The sequence below is a fragment of the Alosa pseudoharengus genome, unplaced genomic scaffold (assembly GCF_046254945.1).
Source record: "Alosa pseudoharengus isolate Yale_2024_CS ecotype anadromous, Long Island Sound unplaced genomic scaffold, YU_APseudo_1.1 YU_APseudo_1.1_scf_16, whole genome shotgun sequence".
Lineage (NCBI taxonomy): Eukaryota > Metazoa > Chordata > Actinopteri > Clupeiformes > Clupeidae > Alosa > Alosa pseudoharengus.
Window position 1 is genome coordinate 13,665,222 of NW_027468630.1, and position 21,054 is coordinate 13,686,275.

A 21,054-nucleotide genomic window follows, 5' to 3' on the forward strand; every position below is an offset into this window, starting at 1 on the left:
TGTGAGCATGTTCAAGCGTGTGTGGTTTATAAATGTGTGTGTGTGGGGGGGGGGGGGCACCTCTGTGTGTGTGTGTGTGTGTGTGTGTCTGTCTGTCTCTGTATCTGCTAGTACAGGTCTGAATGTTCTTGTACCTTCTACCAGATGGTAGGAGGGTGAAGAGACTGTGGCTGGGATCAGCAAGGATCCACTTGGTCTTTCTCCTGCAGTGCTGCCTGTAAAGGTTGGTAACTCTCAGTCTTTGTAATGTGCTGCGCTGACCTGACCAGTCTTTGCAGAGCTTTGCGGTCATGGGCGGTGCTATTACCATCCCATGCTGTGATGTTGCCAGTCAGGATATGAAAGGCCTATAGCGATAGAATAAATACAGTGATGCAATGAGAAGAATGATTATTTTTTCATTGTACTTTTGTATTATTATTATTAATATTATTTGAATGTTATTATGTATTATAGATTTATTTGACCCCCTTTCGATTGAATATCCAAAGGTTTCTGCAACACGCTACACACTCCTGTACAGTAGGTGGCGGTATGCAACAAAAGAACGACGTAATCTGCCAATAAACTAAAGAAGAAGAAGAGTGTGCTGTTTTGCTACTCTCTGGTGTTTTGGGTGTCATTGATTCCATGCTTTTTCATTCATTGACGTGTAGGAATATTGTGTTTCTAACGAAGTTTGTGTTGGCACGGTAAGAATATCGTTTTGACAGGTAATTTCAGTACGAACGTGATCCAGAACAAGAGGCCAGTTCATATTTCGAGGTTGTATCCCTATGATCTCAAAAGAACTGCTCTTTCGAGATGAGCAAGTCTATCCACATATTTGCCTAGCCTACGAGTAGTTACCATTTCATTTGGTGAGCTCTCTAGATCTTATTTCAAAATAATTGTAACATCGGAATAACAAAATAACAATGATTTGTATAGGCTCCCCAGTTTGGCGTTAGGCTACTCCTTGGGTTATTTGGCTATTTTGACAGGCGGAAAATCAGATCATACGGGAACGCTACACACGTTGCCACTAGGTGGCGTAGCCGGTCTGTTCATACTGGGACACCTGTTATTCCATGCAGAGCAGTCAGAGGCTGTGTTTAAGTGATGGTGTAGTGTTAGTAAGAGTGTCAGTATGTGTGTGTGTGAGGGAGAGAGAGAGAGAGAGAGAAAAAAAGTATTGTCAAATGCTGACTCCCGTGTGTGTGTGTGTGTGTGTGTGTGTGTGTGTGTGTGTGTGTGTGTGTGTGTGTGTCTGTGTCTGTCTGTGTGTCTGTGTGTGTGTCTGGTGTGCAGATTGTGTCCAGGATGCTGCCGGTCAGTGCTGTGGCGCGTGTGTGTATGCGAGTGTCATCGTCGGGTATCTCCTGTGCTCCTCTCTCATTGGACACCAAAACATGGCCCCTCCCCCAACCAAGACTACGCCCGTCCTTTCTCAAGACCCCCGTGGCTGCCGCCTCCCTAGTGTCCTGCCGCAGTGTAACCACGGAAACAGGAGGCTGGTATGAGAGCCTTGCGGACTCAACAGCCGTGCACTTGATGGAACAGCTCCTCATTTCTACCCAGAATGCAACTGGTCTGCCCTGGTGGGCCAACGTCATTGCTACGACGATCGCACTCAGAACTGTTGTCACGTTGCCACTAGGGGTCTACCAGTCCATCATCATTGGCAAGGTACACACACACACACACACAGAGAGAGAGAGAGAGAGACGCAGACACACACACACACACACACACACACACACACACACACACACACAGACACAGAGAGACGCAGACACACACACACACACACACAGACACGCAGACAGAGACACACACACAGAGACACAGACGCACACACACACACACACACACACACACACACACACACACACACACACACACACACACACACACACACGTTTACAACCACCACTCCTACTACCTCACACAAACATTTACACATATACACACACATATGTGCAGATTCCACACACATTATGTTCTCAGATTACTTGATAGAGTGACTGTGTGTGTGTGTGTGTGTGTATGTGTGTGTGTGTGTTGACTTGGGGCATGGTGATGAAGTGGTGCTGTATTGGAGATTCATGTTGTGATGTTGCCAGATGAAGTGTGAGATCAGAAGCTACAGGTCAAAGGTCAACACATCTCTAAGCTTCTCTCGGGGGTCAGATGGAGAGACCATTGAGAAGAGAAGTAGCTGGAAAATGATTAATAAGGCAGAAAAACAGAGTGTTGACCCAGAAACCTAAAGACTGATCGGCTCTGCATGGTTACGGTAAATAACAATATGGACGGCGTGTGAATCTATTTCTAAAGAGCATTAACCGGGAGCAAATGAACAGGATAAATCTGAACTCACTGCATCTTAACAGCCCAGAGTACAGAGATGTGGACATGGTGAAGGGTGCCAGGGGGGTAAGGGTGCGGTGTACTATCTGAATTAGGAGAGAAAGGTGCTGCTGAAAGGTGTTGAGTCTAAGGACAGGTGTCATTTGGGAAGGTCATGATCAGGTGTGGCTGGTTTCTGCTTCCTGTGTGTGTATGTGTTTGTGTGTATGTGTTTGAGAGGGTGGCTCTAACTGAGCCTTCAGGTGGCCTGTTTTTAAGTTGAAGTTTTATTTAACCCATTCGCGCTGGATGCTGCATGACGCAACATTGACCCTCCCGCTGGATGCTGCGTAGCGCAACATTGACCCTCCCGCTGGATGCTGCGTAGCGCAGCATGCTTTTTATTTCATGTTTCCAGGTGCTACAGAGGCTTAGATATTACATTTTGGTAGACGTTGACAATTTTTAGTATGTTTTCAGAAAACCCTCAGGAAATAAGGTTATTTAGTCTAGAATGCCATAGGATTCTATAGGCGTTTTTAGCAGGCATTTTAGGAGTAAATGGGTTAATACTCACATGGCAATTTAGTACTCATATAGCAGTTTTATTATTAATACTCACATAGAAGTTTTATTAATACTCACATAGCAGTTTTATTAATACTCACGGCAATTTCTGAAAAAGGGAATCAAGCAGGTTGCAAAGTCTCTGCATAATTGGATTCTTCTGGACATGAAGGGCATGTTTGTAACTGATGTACGCTCTACCAATGATAATTCAGCAAGCTCGTTTTTGGACACGCTCAATCTTTTCAGTCAAGCTGGAGTGGTGCACGCTAGTGTGGGGGCGGATGAAGCCAACATGGGCACCACATCACTCTAGAGTGGGCCGGACGAAGCCAACATGGGCCCCAGTGGAGGTTAGAGTTGTTCAGAAAGAGGAGTTTAGAGTTGTTCTTCTCAGCCTCAGAAAGTGGAGGTTAGAGTTGGCCTCAGCCTCAGAAAGTGGAGTTTAGAGTTGTTCTTCTCAGCCTCAGAAAGTGGAGGTTAGAGTTGTTCTTCTCAGCCTCAGAAAGTGGAGGTTAGAGTTGGCCTTCTCAGCCTCAGAAAGTGGAGTTTAGAGTTGTTCTTCTCAGCCTCAGAAAGTGGAGGTTAGAGTTGGCCTTCTTGACAAACGCTTTAGTGTGATCACCCCATTGCAGATCCAATTGAATCAAGATCCCAAGAACTTTCACTGGTACACAATGGTGGTTGTTGTTGGTAGGTTTAGGCGGCCTTTTTATAAATTACACAATCAAGGTTTTACACTTTGTTGGACTCAATGCCATTTTGCTGTTTTCAAGAAGATATCTTTGTAAGCCTTTTTCCACCGACAGAGAACCGATTCTGTTTCGTTCTCACCAACATTTCAACCGTTCGAAGCATTTCGACCAAACAAAAAACGTTTCGGAACGTGGCACCTTGGTTTGGCGGCCTGAACCAGAAAATAGTTGTTTTTCCTGTGAACCAGAGTGGCCGTGTCATTCTACCGTTCAGAGGGGAGAAGGCTAAAAGCATAAGTTTTCCGTCCATAGCAACTGTTGCCATGAGTAAACAAAACTGGCTTGCACTACACTGCATATGCTAACTAGCATTTTACAGCTAATTAACACTACACTGCATACGCTAACTAGCATTTTACAGCTAATTAACACTACATTGCAGACGTTAACTAGCATTTTACAGCTAATTTTGTTATGCATCTCATTAACTTTTGTTTTGCATGCCACACCCATTGTTGATGGCGCACCGTTGGTTTGGTTCTAAACTGGGTTCTGGTTCGGTTCTAAACTGGGTTCTGGTTCATGAGATAGCACCAAGGTTCAAAGAATTCTGAACGGAACCAGTTCAAGAACACGTTCTCTGTTGGTCGAAAAACGGCCAGTGAGGATCTGCCTGTGTGTAACTTGCATGGCAAGGCAGCCTCGTCCCCATCACACACACACGGCTGTTTAAACATTTGTGTGTGTCTGTGTGTGTGTGTGTGTAGAGAGAGAGAGAGAGAGAGAGGGAGTGATTGCTACTGATATGACCTCCAGGCAGGTCAACAACCCTCCTTAAGCATACCAGAGATTTCTTGCTCCCCACCACACACACACACACACACACACACACACACACACACACAGAGATACTGTAAATATAAACACACAGCTCGGTTCCCAGAAACACACTGGACAGTTCTTAATTAGTCTCAATTCTCCGCCTACACACAGCTCATGTAAGAGATGTTTTAAAAGATGATCTCTATCATACACACACACACACACACACACACACACACACACACACTGTCTTAAACATATACAAACACACACACACACACACACACACACACACACACACACATACACACATAGGTACACACATATGTGTCTGTTTTTCCCTCTTGCACACACACACACACAGCCGTGGGCGGTTTGCTCTGCTAGTCAGGAAATCAAACATAACTTTTTTAAAGTAGCTGTGAGAACATTTGGTACAAACACACACACACGCACACACACACACATACTCTCTCTCACACACACACACACACACACAAACATTCCTCCAGTGCAGCTGTGCATCATTATTCTTAACTCTCAAGACATGAAATCATTCTTCTAGTGACCGCTCATACACACCACACACACACACACACACACACACACACACACACACACACACACACACACACACACACACACACACACAGACTCTGGAGTCTATTCCACAAACTGGGACATTCCAAAAAGTGTGCGTGTGTGTGTACATGTGTGTGTGACAGAGAGAGAGACAGAGTAATTGTGTTTTTGACAGATTAATTTGTTTGTTGAAATGATGACAAAATAGTAGCTTATCACAGATGGAGTGGTTGACTAATTGTTTAATGAGCAATGCAGTGAGGATGAATGCATTTGGCCACTCAAATAAGTGTGTGTGTGTTTGTGTGTGTGTTTGTGTGTGTGTGTGTGTGTGTGTGTGTGTGTGTGTGTGTGTGTGTGTGTGTGTGTGTGTGTGTGTGTGTGTGTGTGTGTGTGTGTGTGTGTGTGCGCGTGCGCGCGTTTATATGTGTGTGAGTGAACGTTAGGGGCCTGGGAACTGGGTTCTGTTGACGTTTGAGCACATTAAGTCAGGGGCTCTGGAAATGGGGACATAGGGCCCTATGGGAGAACTGCTATAAATACCCCCAAAACAGCCGTGTGTGTGTGTGTGTGTATGTGTGTGTTAGTTGTACTGTAGCATACATTTAGTGTCGTAAACTGTGTGTTACAGGTTGAAGCGTTACAGCCTGAAATAGCTGATCTGGCCAAGCGTCTCCGTTATGAGGTGTCAATCAAAGCCGAACAGAAAGGCTGGACAGAGAAGACTTGCAGGTAAAACACACACACCCACACACACAGATGTACATACATAAACTTAAACACATACATCTGTAAGCTTACACATTTGTGTATCAGTGGTAAAGCAGTGTGCGTACGTGTGCGCGTGTGTGTGCACGTGCGCATGTGTGTGTGTTTAGCTACCCCAATTCAAGGGGAATTCACCCCTAGCCAACCTCAAAACACACGCTGCAAAAGCACCTGCCCATAGATTAGTGGGTCTTATTGGGTTCTGTTGGGTCCTATTGGGTCCTGTTGGGACCTATTGGGTTCTATTGGGACCTATTGGGTTCTATTGGGTTCTGGTGGGTCCTGGTGGGACTTATTGGGTTCTATTGGGTCCTGGTGGGTCCTATTGGGTGCTGTTGGGTTCTGATGGGTCCGAATGGGTTCTATTGGGTCCTGGTGGGTTCTGGTGGGTCACTTTGTGTTGCCTGTTTGCAGCAATGACTGTCAACCATTCTGCTGCAGTATGTGGGTGTAGATCAATAAAACATAAACCAGCAGTGCTACCTTACCAGCAGTGCTAGCATATCAGCAGTGCTAGCTTACCAGCAGTGCTAGCTTACCAGCAGTGTTAGCTTACCAGCAGTGTTAGCGTATCAACAGTGTTAGCTTATTGGCAGTGCTAGCTTACCAGCAGTGCTAGCGTATCAGCAGTGTTAGCTTACCAGCAGTGCTAGTGTATCAGCAGTGCTAGCTTACCAGCAGTGCTAGCGTATCAGCAGTGCTAGCGTATCAGCAATGCTAGCTTATCATTATCGCACTAGTCTTGCTCACGAAAAACATTGCAAATGGTAAATGGTGGAGGCTGCCATGCAAGGCGCCAACCTGCTGATTGTGTATCTACTTCCAATCAAGAGCATGTTTGATAAGAAGTGGTAAATGACACTGGTATTGTCAGTGCTGGGTCATCCAATCAAGAGCATGTTTGATAAGAAGTGGTAAATGACACTGGTATTGTCAGTGCTGGGTCGTTGGGTCTGTCGCCGGTGGCAGAGTTGATCTGATAGGAGCTACAGGAGCTCCTGGTCTGGCCCAACGACATCAGACCTCCGACTGTCTGCTTGGTGTGAGGTCCCTATAAAGAGACAGCATGTTAGTGCTGTATGTGCGGGATAATTGTGTTCCTGTGTGTGTGTGTGTGTGTGTGTGTGTGTGTGTGTGTGTTTAGGTACTAGTTTAAGAGGAATCTGAAGTGTATTGTGTCAGAGCTGTACATGCGGGATAACTGTGTTCCGGTGTGTGTGTGTGTGTGTATGTGTAGGTGTAGGTACCAGTTTAAGAGGAATCTGACGCAGATAGTGTTGGAGCTGTACGTGCATGATAACTGTGTGCCTGTGTGTGTGTGTGTGTGTGTGTGTGTGTGTGTGTGTGTGTGTGTGTGTGTAGGTACCAGTTTAAGAGGAATCTGAAGCGTATAGTGTCGGAGCTGTACGTGCGGGATAACTGTGTTCCTGTGTGCGTGTGTGTGTGTGTGTGTGTTTGTAGGTACCAGTTTAAGAGGAATCTGAAGCGTATAGTGTCGGAGCTGTACGTGCGGGATAACTGTGTTCCTGTGTGTGTGTGTGTGTGTGTGTGTTTGTAGGTACCAGTTTAAGAGGAATCTGAAGCGTATAGTGTCGGAGCTGTACGTGCGTGATAACTGTGTTCCTGTGTGTGTGTGTGTGTGTGTGTGTGTGTGTGTGTGTAGGTACCAGTTTAAGAGGAATCTGAAGCGTATAGTGTCGGAGCTGTACGTGCGGGATAACTGCCACCCGTTTAAGGCCAGTGTGTTGGTGTGGGTGCAGCTGCCTATGTGGGTGTGCATGTCCCTTGCACTACGCAACCTCAGCCTCGGAGCCTCACACTCACCTTCAGGTACACACACACACACACACACACACACACACACACACACGCTCACACTAACACACACGCTCACACTAACACACACACACACACGCTCACACACACACACACACACACACACACACACACACTAACTTGGCAATAATGTTTATAACATTATTATGACCGCCGCGCAGCGAAGCATATAGGTTTAGTCAGATTTTTTTTCTTTTTCGCATGTCTAAATTTCCGTCAAGGATTCCCGGGACACTGAAAGACCGGGGTACACGAAACTTGGTGGGCATGTAACCCCATATGGATAGCATGGAACCATCTTTTTTCGTTTTGATCTGTAGCCCCCCCGCTGGACTGCACCCCCCGAAAGGAGGGTAGGGCAGACACAGTTTTCTGTGAATATCTCGAGAACCGTAGGGTTTAGGAGGACCATTTTTTTTTGTATGTTGATCTCAAGGGGCCATGTCAACCCATTCCATAACCACTCATTTCATATAGAGAGAGAGAAGGGGTGTTTGTATTGTCATGTTTTTAAGAAACTATTTGAAAGAGCACTAGTACACTGCCATGATGACACTTTATATCCAGGTAAATAAACCTTCAATAAAGTGATATGAGTATGTTATTACATATCACATTATAGGCAAAAAGCCCTTTTTTTAGATCTGCTGGTTAGTTTAGTCCTATTTTTTTGCACTATTGTGGCAGCCGTGGCCTACTGGTAAGCGCTTCGGATTTGTTCGAACCCCGACCAGTAGGCACGGCTGAAGTGCCCTTGAGCAAGGCACCTAAGGCAGTTCACTGCGCCAGGATTAGTGTGTGCTTCACCTCACTGTGTGTGAGTGTGTTTTACTAATTCACGGATTGGGATAAATGCAGAGACCAAATTTCCCTCACGGGATCAAAAGAGTATATATACTTATACTTATAATTATACTATTGGTACACAGCCATTTGGCACTCTGAATACACATGTTATTTATCCAAGAACCACCATCTGCATCCATGGCAGTTCAGCATGTTTGTGTCTGTGTTTATGTTTGTGTTTGTTGTACTGCTGCTAATGTCAGACTGTCCATCCATGTGTCCGTCTGTGCAGTGTGTGAAGAGCTGGCAGTAGGGGGTGCCCTCTGGTTTCCTGATCTCACTCTACCAGACTACACCTGGGTCCTGCCAGTCAGCCTAGGAATCACCAACCTCCTCATCACCGAGGTAACACACACACACACACACACACACACACACACACACAGCAACTTCCTCATCCTCATCACAGAGGTAACACACACACACACACCACACACACACACACACACAGACACAAATACACAGACACACACACACACAGCAATCTCCTCATCCTCATCACAGAGGTAACACACACACACACACACACACACACACACACACACACACACACACACACACACACACACACTAGTACCTGTTGTCACTAACTTTATCACATAAATGGATGACATTTTACCCAAGAAATGCACAAACACAGATCTTATTTCTCTCACTCTCTCACTGTGTGTGTGTGTGTGTGTGCGTGTGCGTGTGTGCGCGTGTGCGCGCGCACACGTGTGTGTGCATGCTGACTGTATTTACAGCTTCTGTACGATACAGGACACACACACACACACACAGGCTGGTGTATTGTTCACGCCTGACTAATGTGTCTGCCACCCAGGATCCCGTTTCCTTTCTTTACAGAAACAAGATCTCTCACCTTTTTTCTCTCACTCTTTTTTCCCTCTCTGCTCCTCTTCTCTTTTCTCTCACTCTTTTTTCCCTCTCTGCTCCTCTTCTCTTTTCTCTCACTCTTTTTTCCCTCTCTGCTCTTCTTCTCATTTCCCTTTTTCATCCAACTCTTTCCCTCATCCTCTCTCTCTCTCTCTCTATCTCTCCCACCCTCCATAATCTCTCTCTCTCTCTTTCTCTCTCTCTCTCTCTCTCTCTCTCTCTCTCTCTCTTTGCAGATCTTTGCTCTCCGGAGGCTGGAGGCGTCTAAGGTGCAGAAGTATGTCACTAATTTCATCAGAGGAATCTCCATACTTATGATCCCCATAGCAGCCACAGTACCTTCAGTGAGTACACACACACACACATACACACAGTTTTCTGTGAGGTCAGGTCTGATGACATGCAATTGTTTTTCTGCACATGTGACTGTGTTTGTGTGTGTAAGCTGGTTGCACTGGAGAGGCTGTAAGAATGTTTAACACACAAACACACACACGCGCTCAAAAACACAATCTTGCCTTGGACCATATCTAGTTATATAAGTCAAAGTGTTCATCATATATCTTTTCGTTTCATGCACACACATATATACATGGAAGCACTCACGTGTGTGTGTGTGTGCGTGTGTGTGTGTGCGTGTGTGTGTGTGTGTGTGAGGGAGATAACTGCTGACATGCGCACGGTTGTGCTGGTGTTTTGTCTACCCTCACACACTTAGACTTTACATAACAACTCCCAGATTCAACAAACCTGCATCACACAACACACATGTGATGCTCACACACACACACACACACACACACACACACACACACACACACACACACACACACACACACAAACTCATGAATGGATCCTTGGTTTTGCGTCTATTTTCGAGCTCCAGATAAGTAATGGAATCTGTTTCAAATCAGTTTGGCCTGCTGGTCTCACGTGGTGAGTGTGGTCACTACAGTGTGCCTGTGTGAGTGTGTAAGTGTGTGTGTGTGTGTGTGTGTGTGTGTGTGTGTCAGTGGTGGAATGTAACGAAGTACAAATACTTTGTTACTGTACTTAAGTAAATTTTCCACGTATTTGTACTTTACTTAAGTAGAATTTATAGTGCATACTTTTGACTTTTACTTCGTTACATTTTACAGCAATTATCTGTACTTTTACTCCGCTACATTTCTACAACACCATCGTTCCTTTTTACGATACATTTTATGATCAGATTTTTTTTCTCTCTGACAAACACGTTTGTTTTACCAGGGATTCTGGAGCGCTACGTGCCCAGCTTCTAAATCTTTGAAACATAAGCTTCTAGTCTAGACCAGGCAAAGCGTGAGCTTGTAGCCATCTGCATTCGGTAGGCTATATTCACCAGACCCATGGCTACACTGGACATGCAACTGTGTTCTGTGCCTTTCTCTGTCTGTTATCTGCAGTGTTAGGGCCTCCTCTCCGATGAGATTGCTATCCGCGGATCAGCGAAGTTACAGGCTATGCCCATGCTTCTGTCACACGTCTGATCATTTGCGGCACAAATGAATGGTAGACTATTATAGAACCGCTGGCCGAAAAAACGTAGCATTTTCCAGATTAGGAAATATTTCTTAATTGTGTGTGATCAAATAAATAGGCATAGCCTACAATTGGTAGAAATGTGAGCGCTCATTCAATGTCTATGTGCGTCTGCGCAAGTGAAACTGAACCTAATCATAAAGACACCTTTCTCAGCAACTTTTCTGTTCAATCAGCAGAATTGGCATTACGATCCACCCGACGTTTCCGTGGTCTACCCCGTTAAACTTCAGGCTCTTGTGTTTTGCTGAATGATATACTCAGCAGATCACCCTATAGATAACCAGAATTACAGTCTCTAGAATTGTAGGTCAGAATGTAAACTGGGCCACAGATGGTAAGCATAATTGCATTAGCTTAAAACTATCTAGTCGAGTATAACCTAAAACTAGCTTAATTAAAATGCCACAGCCCATACTAATTTTTCTTTTAGAATATAGATATTAAGAGAATAAATCATTATGCAAATACTTTTACTTCTAATACTTAAAGTACATTTAAAAGCAGGTACTTTTTACTTTTACTTAAGTAGGGTTGTCATTGTGGTACTTTTACTTTTACTAAAGTAAATATTTCTCTGTGTATTTGTACTTTTACTTAAGTACTGAGATTCAGTACTTCCTCCACCACTGTTGTGTGTGTGTGTGTGTGTGTGTGTGTGTGTGTGTGTGTGTGTGTGTGTGTGTGTGTGTGTGTGTGTCTGTTTGTCTGTACTGTATGTGTATGTGTGTGTGTGTTTGTATTTGTAAGTGTGAGTGTGTATGTGTAAGCATGTTTGTTTGTACTGTATGTGCATGTTTGTTTGTGTGTGTGTGTCTAAGTGTGTCTGAATGTGTGTATGTGTGTGTGCCTTTGTCTGTAAGTGTGTGTAAGCATGTGCGTTTGTGTTCAAGTGTGCATGTGCCTGTGTGTGTCAATGTGTGTTTTGATTGTAAGTGTGTGAGTGTGTGAGTATGCTTGTGTCTGTGTGTCAGTGTGTGTTTTGATTGTGTGTGAGTGCGTGAGTATGCTTGTGTGTGTGTGTGTCAGTGTGTGTGTCTGTACTATATGTTTACGTGTGTGTGTGTTAATGTGTGTCTATACTGAATGTGTGGGCTGTCACTTTTGTAAAAAAATCCTGTTCGATTTTTGAGACAAGTGTTTATTGAATCGATTGTAAAATAAAGACGTTTCAATTTTCAACGGCAAATACAGGCCAATCCACGGACAACTAACAGCCATTAGGACGAACGTAAAGAGGGCGCTTGAAGACGCACCAGCCAGCAATATTTCTGATGATTTATTGGTGTGAAGTTTCGTGCACAATGACAAACAGGAGTGCAACATTCTCAAAAAACAATAAGCAGAGTGGACTGCCATAACATCAGTGAAAAACTACTGCAGGCTTCAACGTGGCTGTGTTTACGATTAGAAATGTCAAACAAATTTCGCCTAGGCTACGTAGGAACTCACGACTGCACAGTTTGCATACCGCTTTGTCCTTCTTCATAGTTTTCATCTACCCCAAAACCCAAAATGCTTCCATATCGAACTCCTCAAGTTATTAGGGCTCATCACTCGTCTCTCTCATGTCGCACAGGTTGATCGTGTTGTCCTCCATTTTGGCAAAACACCAGCAGCACAACAGCCGATTGAAACAGCTGTTTCCGGTGCGTAAAATTGGTGGGAATTTTCTTTTTAGCTTTCGCAATGAGTACTGCACTTTCGAAATTCTTTATTTTCTTTTTCTGCTTGTTTGTGAGTTTTGTTACATGTATCTTCTTTATTTGTTTAATTCGTTTAAAAATAATATTTGGTTAAAATCCATTCCCTATTTTAGTTTTCGAAACTTGTGTTGGTTGGTCCAATCAATTGTGCAATCGATTTTCGAACGTAAAATGACAGCCCGTGTGTGTGTGTGTGTGTGTGTGTGTGTGTGTGTATGTGTACGTGTGTGTGTGTGTGTGTGTGTGTGTGTGTGTGTGTGTGTGTGTGTGTGTGTGTGTGTGTGTGTGTGTGTTTGTACTATATGTGTATGTGTGTGTGTGTGTGTGTGTGTCTGTACTATATGTGTATGTGTGTGTGTGTGGGTCTGTACTATATGTGTACATGTGTGTTTGTGTGTGTGTGTGTGTGTGTATGTGTGTGTGTGTGTCTGTACTATGTGTGTGTGTGTGTGTGTGTGTGTGTGTGTGTGTGTGTGTGTGTGTGTGTCTGTCTGTACTCTATGTGTGTATGTGTGTGTGTGTGTGTGTGTACTATATGTGTGTGTGTGTGTGTCTGTACTGTATGTGTACGTGTGTGTGTGTGTGTGTCTGTACTGTACGTGTACGTGTGTGTGTGTGTGTTTCTACTATATGTGTACAAGTGTGTGTGTGGGTCTGTACTATATGGGGACATGTGTGTTTGTGTGTGTGTCTGTACTATAAGTGTACGTGTGTGTGTCTGTACTGTATGTGTACGTGTGTGTGTGTGTTCGGTGTGTGTTTGTACTGTATGTGTGTGTGTGTGTTTGTGTGTGTGTGTCTGTACTATATGTGTACGTGTGTGGGTCTGTACTATATGTGTATGTGTGTTTGTGTGTTTGTGTGGGTGTGTGTGTGTGTGTGTGTGTGTGTCTGTGTGTCTGTACTATATGTGTATGTTTGTGTGTGTGTCTGTACTGTATGTGTGTGTGTGTGTGTGTGTGTGTGTGTGTGTGTCTGTGTCTGTGTCTGTACTGTATGTGTATGTGTGTGTGTTTGTTTGTGTGTGTGTGTCTGTACTGTATGTGTACGTGTGTGTTTCTACTATATGTGTACGTGTGTGTGTGCGGGTCTGTACTATATGGGGACATGTGTGTTTGTATGTGTGTCTGTACTATATGTGTACGTGTACGTGTGTGTGTGTCTGTACTGTATTTGTACGTGTGTGTGTGTGTGTGTGTGTGTATATGTGTGTGTGTGTGTGTGTGTGTGTGTGTGTGTGTGTGTGTGTGTGTGTGTGTGTGTGTGTGTGTGTGTGTGTGTGTGTGTGTGTGTGTGTGTTTCTACTATATGTGTACAAGTGTGTGTGTGTGGGTCTGTACTATATGGGGACATGTGTGTTTGTGTGTGTGTCTGTACTATATGTGTACGTGTGTGTGTCTGTACTGTATGTGTACGTGTGTGTGTGTCTACTATATGTGTACGTGTGTGTGTGTGTCTGTACTATATGTGTACGTGTGTGTGTGTGGGTCTGTACTATATGTGTGTGTGTGTGTGTGTGTGTGTGTCTGTCTGTACTATGTGTGTGTGTGTGTGTGTGTGTGTGTGTGTGTGTCTGTACTGTGTGTGTGTGTGTGTGTGTGTGTGTGTGTGTGTGTGTGTGTGTGTGTGTGTGTGTGTGTGTGTGTGTGTGTCTGTACTGTATGTGTGTTGTGGTGTTGTGGGACATAGACAAATGATAGGAGATGGCCAAAAATAGAAGTACAAAAACATCTATTTACAAAATTAACAATAAGAAAAATATGGACGAACGAAAAACAAACAAGGCTGCCCAGACGAAAGGCCTCAAAAGTAGGCCCAGGTAAATCCCCAGCCTTTTCCTCGACTCTCACTCGGGGAACAGGCAGGAGCAACAGCGACGGCCAAAAACCAGAGCGCGTGGCTTGCGCAGCGGAGCGAAGCAGCGTGGTGAAGTAGTGTGGCGTAGTAGCGGCCAACCCAGAATCCAAGAACGCCCCAAAACCAAGAGACCTCCCGATTAACGTCAGCCAGCACCTTTTATAGTGCCGGCCCAGCAATTAAGCCCCCTGCTGGACAGTCTGAAATTAACAAAACACAAGACACAGAGAGAAACAAGCAGACACAAAAATAAACACACACAGGGACGTAACAGTGTGTGTTTGTTTGTGTGTGTGTGTGTGTGTGTGTCTGTACTGTATGTGTACGTGTGTGTTTCTACTATATGGGTACGTGTGTGTGTGTGGGTCTGTACTATATGGGGACATGTGTGTTTGTATGTGTGTCTGTACTATACGTGTACGTGTGTGTGTGTCTGTACTGTATTTGTACGTGTGTGTGTGTGTGTGTGTACGTGTACGTGTACGTGTGTGTGTGTGTGTGTGTGTGTGTGTGTGTGTGTCTGTACTGTATGTGTACGTGTGTGTGTCTGTGCTATATGTGTATGTTTGTGTGTGTGTGTCTGTACTGTATGTGTATGTGTGTGTGTGTGTGTGTGTGTGTGTGTGTGTGTGTGTGTCTGTGTCTGTACTGTATGTGTACGTGTGTGTGTGTGTTTCTACTATATGTGTACGTGTGTGTGTGTGGGTCTGTACTATATGTGTACATGTGTGTTTGTGTGTGTGTGTGTGTGTGTGTGTACGTCTGTACGTCTGTACTATAATGTGTATGTGTGTGTGTGTGTGTGTGTGTGTGTGTGTCTGTGTGTGTCTGTACTGTATGTGTACATGTGTGTTTGTGTTTCTACTACAGTATATGTGTACGTGTGTGTGTGTGTGTGTGTGTGTGTGTCTGTGTGTGTCTGTACTGTATGTGTACATGTGTGTTTGTGTTTCTACTATATGTGTACGTGTGTGTGTGTGTGTGTGTCTGTGTGTCTGTGTGTGTCTGTACTATATGTGTACATGTGTGTTTGTGTGTGTGTGTGTGTGTGTGTACGTCTGTACGTCTGTACTATAATGTGTATGTGTGTGTGTGTGTGTGTGTGTCTGTGTGTGTCTGTACTGTATGTGTACATGTGTGTTTGTGTTTCTACTATATGTGTACGTGTGTGTGTGTGTGTGTCTGTGTGTCTGTGTGTGTCTGTACTGTATGTGTACATGTGTGTTTGTGTTTCTACTATATGTGTACGTGTGTGTGTGTGTGTATGTACTGTATGTGTACATCTTTGTACTGTATGTGTACGTGTTGTATGTGTGTGTCTGTACTGTACTGTGTGTGTGTGTGTGTGTGTGTGTGTGTGTGTGTTAGAGTGTGTCTGATGAGGAAGGCCTTCGTATGGTTAGAGCTGTGAGAAAGGCTTTACTGACCCCCTTTGTGTATGTGTGTATATGTGTATGTGTGTGTGTGTGTGTGTGTGTGTGTGTGTGTGTGTGTGTGTGTGTGTGTATTTCTGTGTGTTTGTGTGTGTAATTAGGTTCTTAACATTTAAAACGAGGCATTGGCAACATTGTATGTGTGCTGAACGTTTATTTAGAAGACACACCCCACCTTCACTACAATATTAACATCCTCCTCTTTTCTGTACTCTGTACCGTTTTTCTCTCTCTTTCTCTCCCTCTACCCCCCCCTCTCCCTCTACTTCTCTCTCTCCCCCCACTCCTCTCTCTCCCTCTCCCCCCCTCTCCCTCTCCCTCCCCCCCTTCTTCCTCTCTCTCTCTCCCTCTCCTCCCCCTTTCCCTCTCTCTCTCTCTCCCCCCTCTCCCTCTCTCTCTCTCCCTCTCTCTCTCCCCCCCTCCCCCCCCCTCTCTCTCTTCCCATCTCCCCTCTCTCTCCCTCTCTCTCCCTTTCTCTCCCTCTCTCTCCGTCTCTCTCCGTCTCACCCCCCTCCCTCCCCTCTCTCTCTCCCCCCCTCCCTCTCTCTCTCTCCCCCCCCTCTCTCCCCATCTCCCCTCTCTCTCCCTCTCTTTCCGCCCCCCCCCCCCCTCCCTCCCCCCCCCCCTCTTCCTCTCCCCCTCTCTCTCTCTCTCTCTCTCTCTCTAGGCCATGGCGGTGTACTGGTTAAGCTCTAGCCTGGTCGGTTTGGGCCACAACCTTCTGCTGCGGTCCCCTCGTTTCCGACGACTCTGCCGTATTCCGCCATCGCGGGGTGACTCCGATATGCCTTACAGGGACCTGGCTGCTGCTGCCGTCAGGAAATACCTGAAGTAGGGTGACCCCCCCCCCCCACAGGACCCCCACAGATCTCTAGTGATCCACCAGGACCCCCACAGATCTCTAGTGATCCACCAGGACCCCCACAGATCTCTAGTGATCCACCAGGACCCCCACAGTGACCCCCAGGACCCCCACAGACCTCTAGTGACCCCCAGGACTGCTACAGACCTCGACAGGCCACTACAGATTTCTAGTGACCCCCCCAGGACTGCTACAGACCTCGACAGGCCACTACAGATTTCTAGTGACCCCCCAGGACTGCTACAGACTATCCAGTCAACCAGACTAGCAGAGGAGTAGAACGGTCTGGACTGTCCACATGGTGCATGTGTACTTACACACACACACACACACACACGCTCCTTCCATCACACACACACAGAGAGCTTGGACTCATTCTTGAGCTTGACCTGGTCATCTTCTCACCTGAATGGTATTTATAAAGTGATCTAATGAATAGTGTTGGCTGTGACTTTGAGAGTATTTAACGTTGTGTGTATTTGTGTAGGAGAATGCTGATGGTGTATAGCTGTCCACTGGATGTGCCGGGTCATCCTGACAGACTGTTAAAATAAAGAGCCGAAGCTGGGAATGGAGTGTGTTCTGTTCTGACCTCATTGAACACACACACACACACACACACACACACAGTCACAGCCAGGGCTGTAGTGGAGGCTAAACGCAAGTATACACAGATTAACCACCTCTGACATTTTTTTTAGAATTAGTTTATTCACCTCTTATTAAAGTTTATCCACCTTTCAAAAGATTTTATCCACTAACTGCAACTTTTAACATGCAAAAATCACATTCTATTATGTTCTGAGTGCCTTTAAAAAAAAATCTGATACCGCATGGCGCAGTCCACCTTACCATGATCACAGAATTCATAGTGTAACCACCTCTTATTTTGCCCCTCCCACCACACCTGTCTCTTGATTACCCTTAACCCAACTGGGTACTTGTTAATTGCATGTCTGCAGTTGATTCACTGTGAGCATTGAGAATAGCCGGACGGCTGAAACGTCTGCTCTTGCTACCAAAATTAAATGAAAAACTCCTTTCTGTAGACTTTGTTTAAGTCTTTTCTTTCAGTGTGCGAACTACTCCTCTCTCTCTCTTCAACTCTTGGTTTAAACGCACCTGGCTAAACTGTAGATCATCTGAGCGCAACAATACTCCCCTGCATCACCACTACACCCCTGGTCACAGCCACAGCTTTCGTCGCCCTTTACAGTAGTAAAGTACAGTGTACACTCTGTACCAGAGGTCTTCAACAGGGGGTCCGTGGAGGTAGGCTACTGCAGGGGGGTGGCGAAATCTTTGGTTGATTAGACAATTTTTTTATTTTGTATGCCATATATATAGTAGAGGGGTCCCTGCTTCAGCTCAGTTTGGGGGTCCCTGGCGTGAAAAACTTTGAAGACCCCCGCTCTATACCTATGGTTTACTAGCGTGCTAAGCTAGCAACACTGAAACCACTGAACTGCCAAAGATACACCACTCCACTCAACAAAATCTGATTGGTTGGAACATTGACATTCAGAATCCCAGAAAAACATTCAAATATGTATATTTTAAAAAATGACACAACATAACACCCCAAACCTAGTCCGAGGAGCGGGATAATCGGTTGTCTTTCAAATTCCCTCTGCACGCAATAGGACAGCGCTAAGTCCCATGCGTTTCCACACCAGCGGAGCTAGTTGGCTAGTTCAAACTTTTGCCAACTTAAAACAAGCTTAACTCATGTCACACTGTTGGCCAACAGCAACATCCATCTTCTTTGTTTTCAAGTAGCAGGGAATTCAAGCCAAACCGTTGCAACTCTGCCACCAATCATTATGTTAAGCCTGCCTAACGACTCTACATGTTTGATTGGCCTGATAGAAGTTTAATTTTTCGAGCTCACAAGCCAATGGAGAGTTGCTAGACTAGCCCTGGAAGCAAATGTAATTTGCTGCCGCTAGGGTGCGTCTAGATTTCTAGGCTAACAGGCAATATAAGCATGGAATTACGGGGGGGATATTGTGGGGGTCCGACCCCCCTAGATGAGACTTGGACCCCCCCCCCCCAAAAGGGATGAAAATAATAGTTTGGGGGGTACTGGAAAATGTATCCAACATTGCATGTAATTAAATGCAGTATTACCACCACAAACCAACAATTCAGGATATAATCTAATGAAATACGATTTTCAAACCCTCACCCCATTGGGCTGTACCATTTCTCTGGTACATTCAGACTGTGTTGTTTGCTATGATATAATACTGACGAATTAAAACAAATGCACAGTGTAGGCTGCAAAAGCCTGATACGAATGGGTTAACAAGCGGTGGCCAACTGGTCATACATTTGTCTAATATTTCACTGCCTTTGTAACATAGTGATAGCCAACTTTAGAAAAACATTGAGTAGCAAGATCGCTATGGTTTAACCGTAGGTCTCACTCAGCGGCCACGACCATCGCTGCTGCTTAGCTTAAAAATCAGGCCTACAATCACACGCCATAGGAGGAGTTCCATAGATATACTGACACGGGGGGAGGTTTAATGAGGCGATTTATAATTTTGTGCAATTTCATTCTTAATGTCTTAACAAGAGGGAATGCACTAATATACAGGGTATTTCGCATGTAGATTAGTGGTTCTCAACCTTTTTTTACGCAAATAGGCTACCCATACACCCATAATTGCAACGTTACCTGCAGTTTGTTTGAAACGCTACGTGAACATATAATATAATCAATTGGACGTGAAATGTCTTTCCTCGTTGCCATTATTAGAGATCAGTCTTTCTTAAAAGCGTATATTGCTGCACAAACGTTTTGTGATATAACACCAGGCGCACAATGCACTAGGCTACATGATATGAAATGCCTAGGCTAAACAACGTTATAAAAAAAAGATATTTTTTTCCAACCGTGAACAAGTCATTTTTGTATTTGCTTGATGTTTGGCAGGCTTAGGCTATCCAAGAAAAACGAATCAAATGAACCAAAGGCTGGTCTTGTATTAGGCTAGGAACTTGGCAATAAACTGGAGGCTTTCTGTGGCCCATCTGTAAACAATTCTGGGTCTTAAATTTAAGTTGTATGTTTGCCATTTCCGTGCTATTGCTCTGTATGCATTTCCATGTTTGCACTGCACGGCTATACCAAAAAATATTTGACTGTGGCGCGCAATTTTACGCACTGGGCGGACCTTGAAACAGTGTTTACCCAAATCCAACCCTTCCCATAACGTGTAAGGTAAATTGTGCTTGCTAGTATGATTAGTTTCTTTTAACTTGTCGGCCAGCCAGCCACGGTCATATGACCTATATTTCGAAGGAAAACTGACTGTGAACCACAAGTGTAAAATCGTGTGTAAGCCTATAAAATGGAGAGTGACGTCACCAGTCGAAATAGCGGTACCCCCCCGAAGCTCATGTTATAATTCGAACACTGAATATAAGCATATGGTTATTATTAGCCCGTTAGAGTTTATGCAAAATGACGTACACCCATTTGGATGTGGACAGAAGTGACAACGAGCCCATAACTGGGCAACTCTGTTCACAAACTTCCCCCAGTTTCACACCAGTTATTCCCACATGACGTTTTCACTGGGATTTTTTTCAATGCAATGAACGCACCATAGGTTTCCTTTATGTCTAGTAGCCGCTGATTGCTGTGTGCATGTGATTGACGTATGTGCGGGGTAGAAATTCGACTGAAATTGCATTAAATCAGGTTGTTTTTTCAGGTTGTAACTAATATTATGCTGCAAGATGGGGTTTTGTCCACTACATTTAAGTTCCTGTTATAGACTAACTTGCTATGTTAAAAATCCCAGTTAATTCCCATGGAAAGTTTCCAACTTTGAAAATTCCCAGAATTTTGCAACCCTAGCCCTAATATACTCGGTCCAGTCCACCTGAGAGTTTTATTATTATTTTTGTATTGCTTTATTGAACAATTCAGCACAATACATATACACTAGACAGTACAAAAACACAGACAGTAATAATAATAATACAATAAAAAATACAACACACACATACACAAACAATAAGTACAAAAAAGATCAATTATATAAAGAGAAAGCAGATTATCTGTTAAGTGCTGTGCTAATAAGACACAACAGCCTATCATTTTTTGAGTTGTTTCTAACTACCTGTAAAGTATTCACAAGCGTATCCATTTCTAAAGAAAATAAAGGGAAAGAAGGCTGCGATTTTTGCCATTTTTGCTTGTGAATGAAAAAATTTGCTTGCTAAATAAAGAAATTAACTACATATTCAAGGGATTTCTTTTCATGGTTTTCATAATAGAAAAAATATCTTTC

The 21,054-nt window shown here is 44.4% G+C and overlaps 1 protein-coding gene across 1 annotated transcript; it reads left to right on the top strand.

Annotated features, from left to right (window-relative positions):
• Positions 1–590: 590 nt before the first annotated feature.
• On the top strand, positions 591–17,084 carry cox18 (cytochrome c oxidase assembly factor COX18). Its single transcript, XM_076288113.1, has 7 exons — positions 591–692; positions 1,291–1,668; positions 5,629–5,729; positions 7,429–7,595; positions 8,680–8,792; positions 9,563–9,670; positions 16,553–17,084. The coding sequence occupies exons 2-7, from the start codon at positions 1,303–1,305 to the stop codon at positions 16,718–16,720; spliced, it is 1,023 nt and encodes a 340-aa protein (XP_076144228.1). The 5' UTR covers positions 591–692; positions 1,291–1,302; the 3' UTR covers positions 16,721–17,084.
• The last annotated feature ends 3,970 nt before the right edge of the window (positions 17,085–21,054 follow it).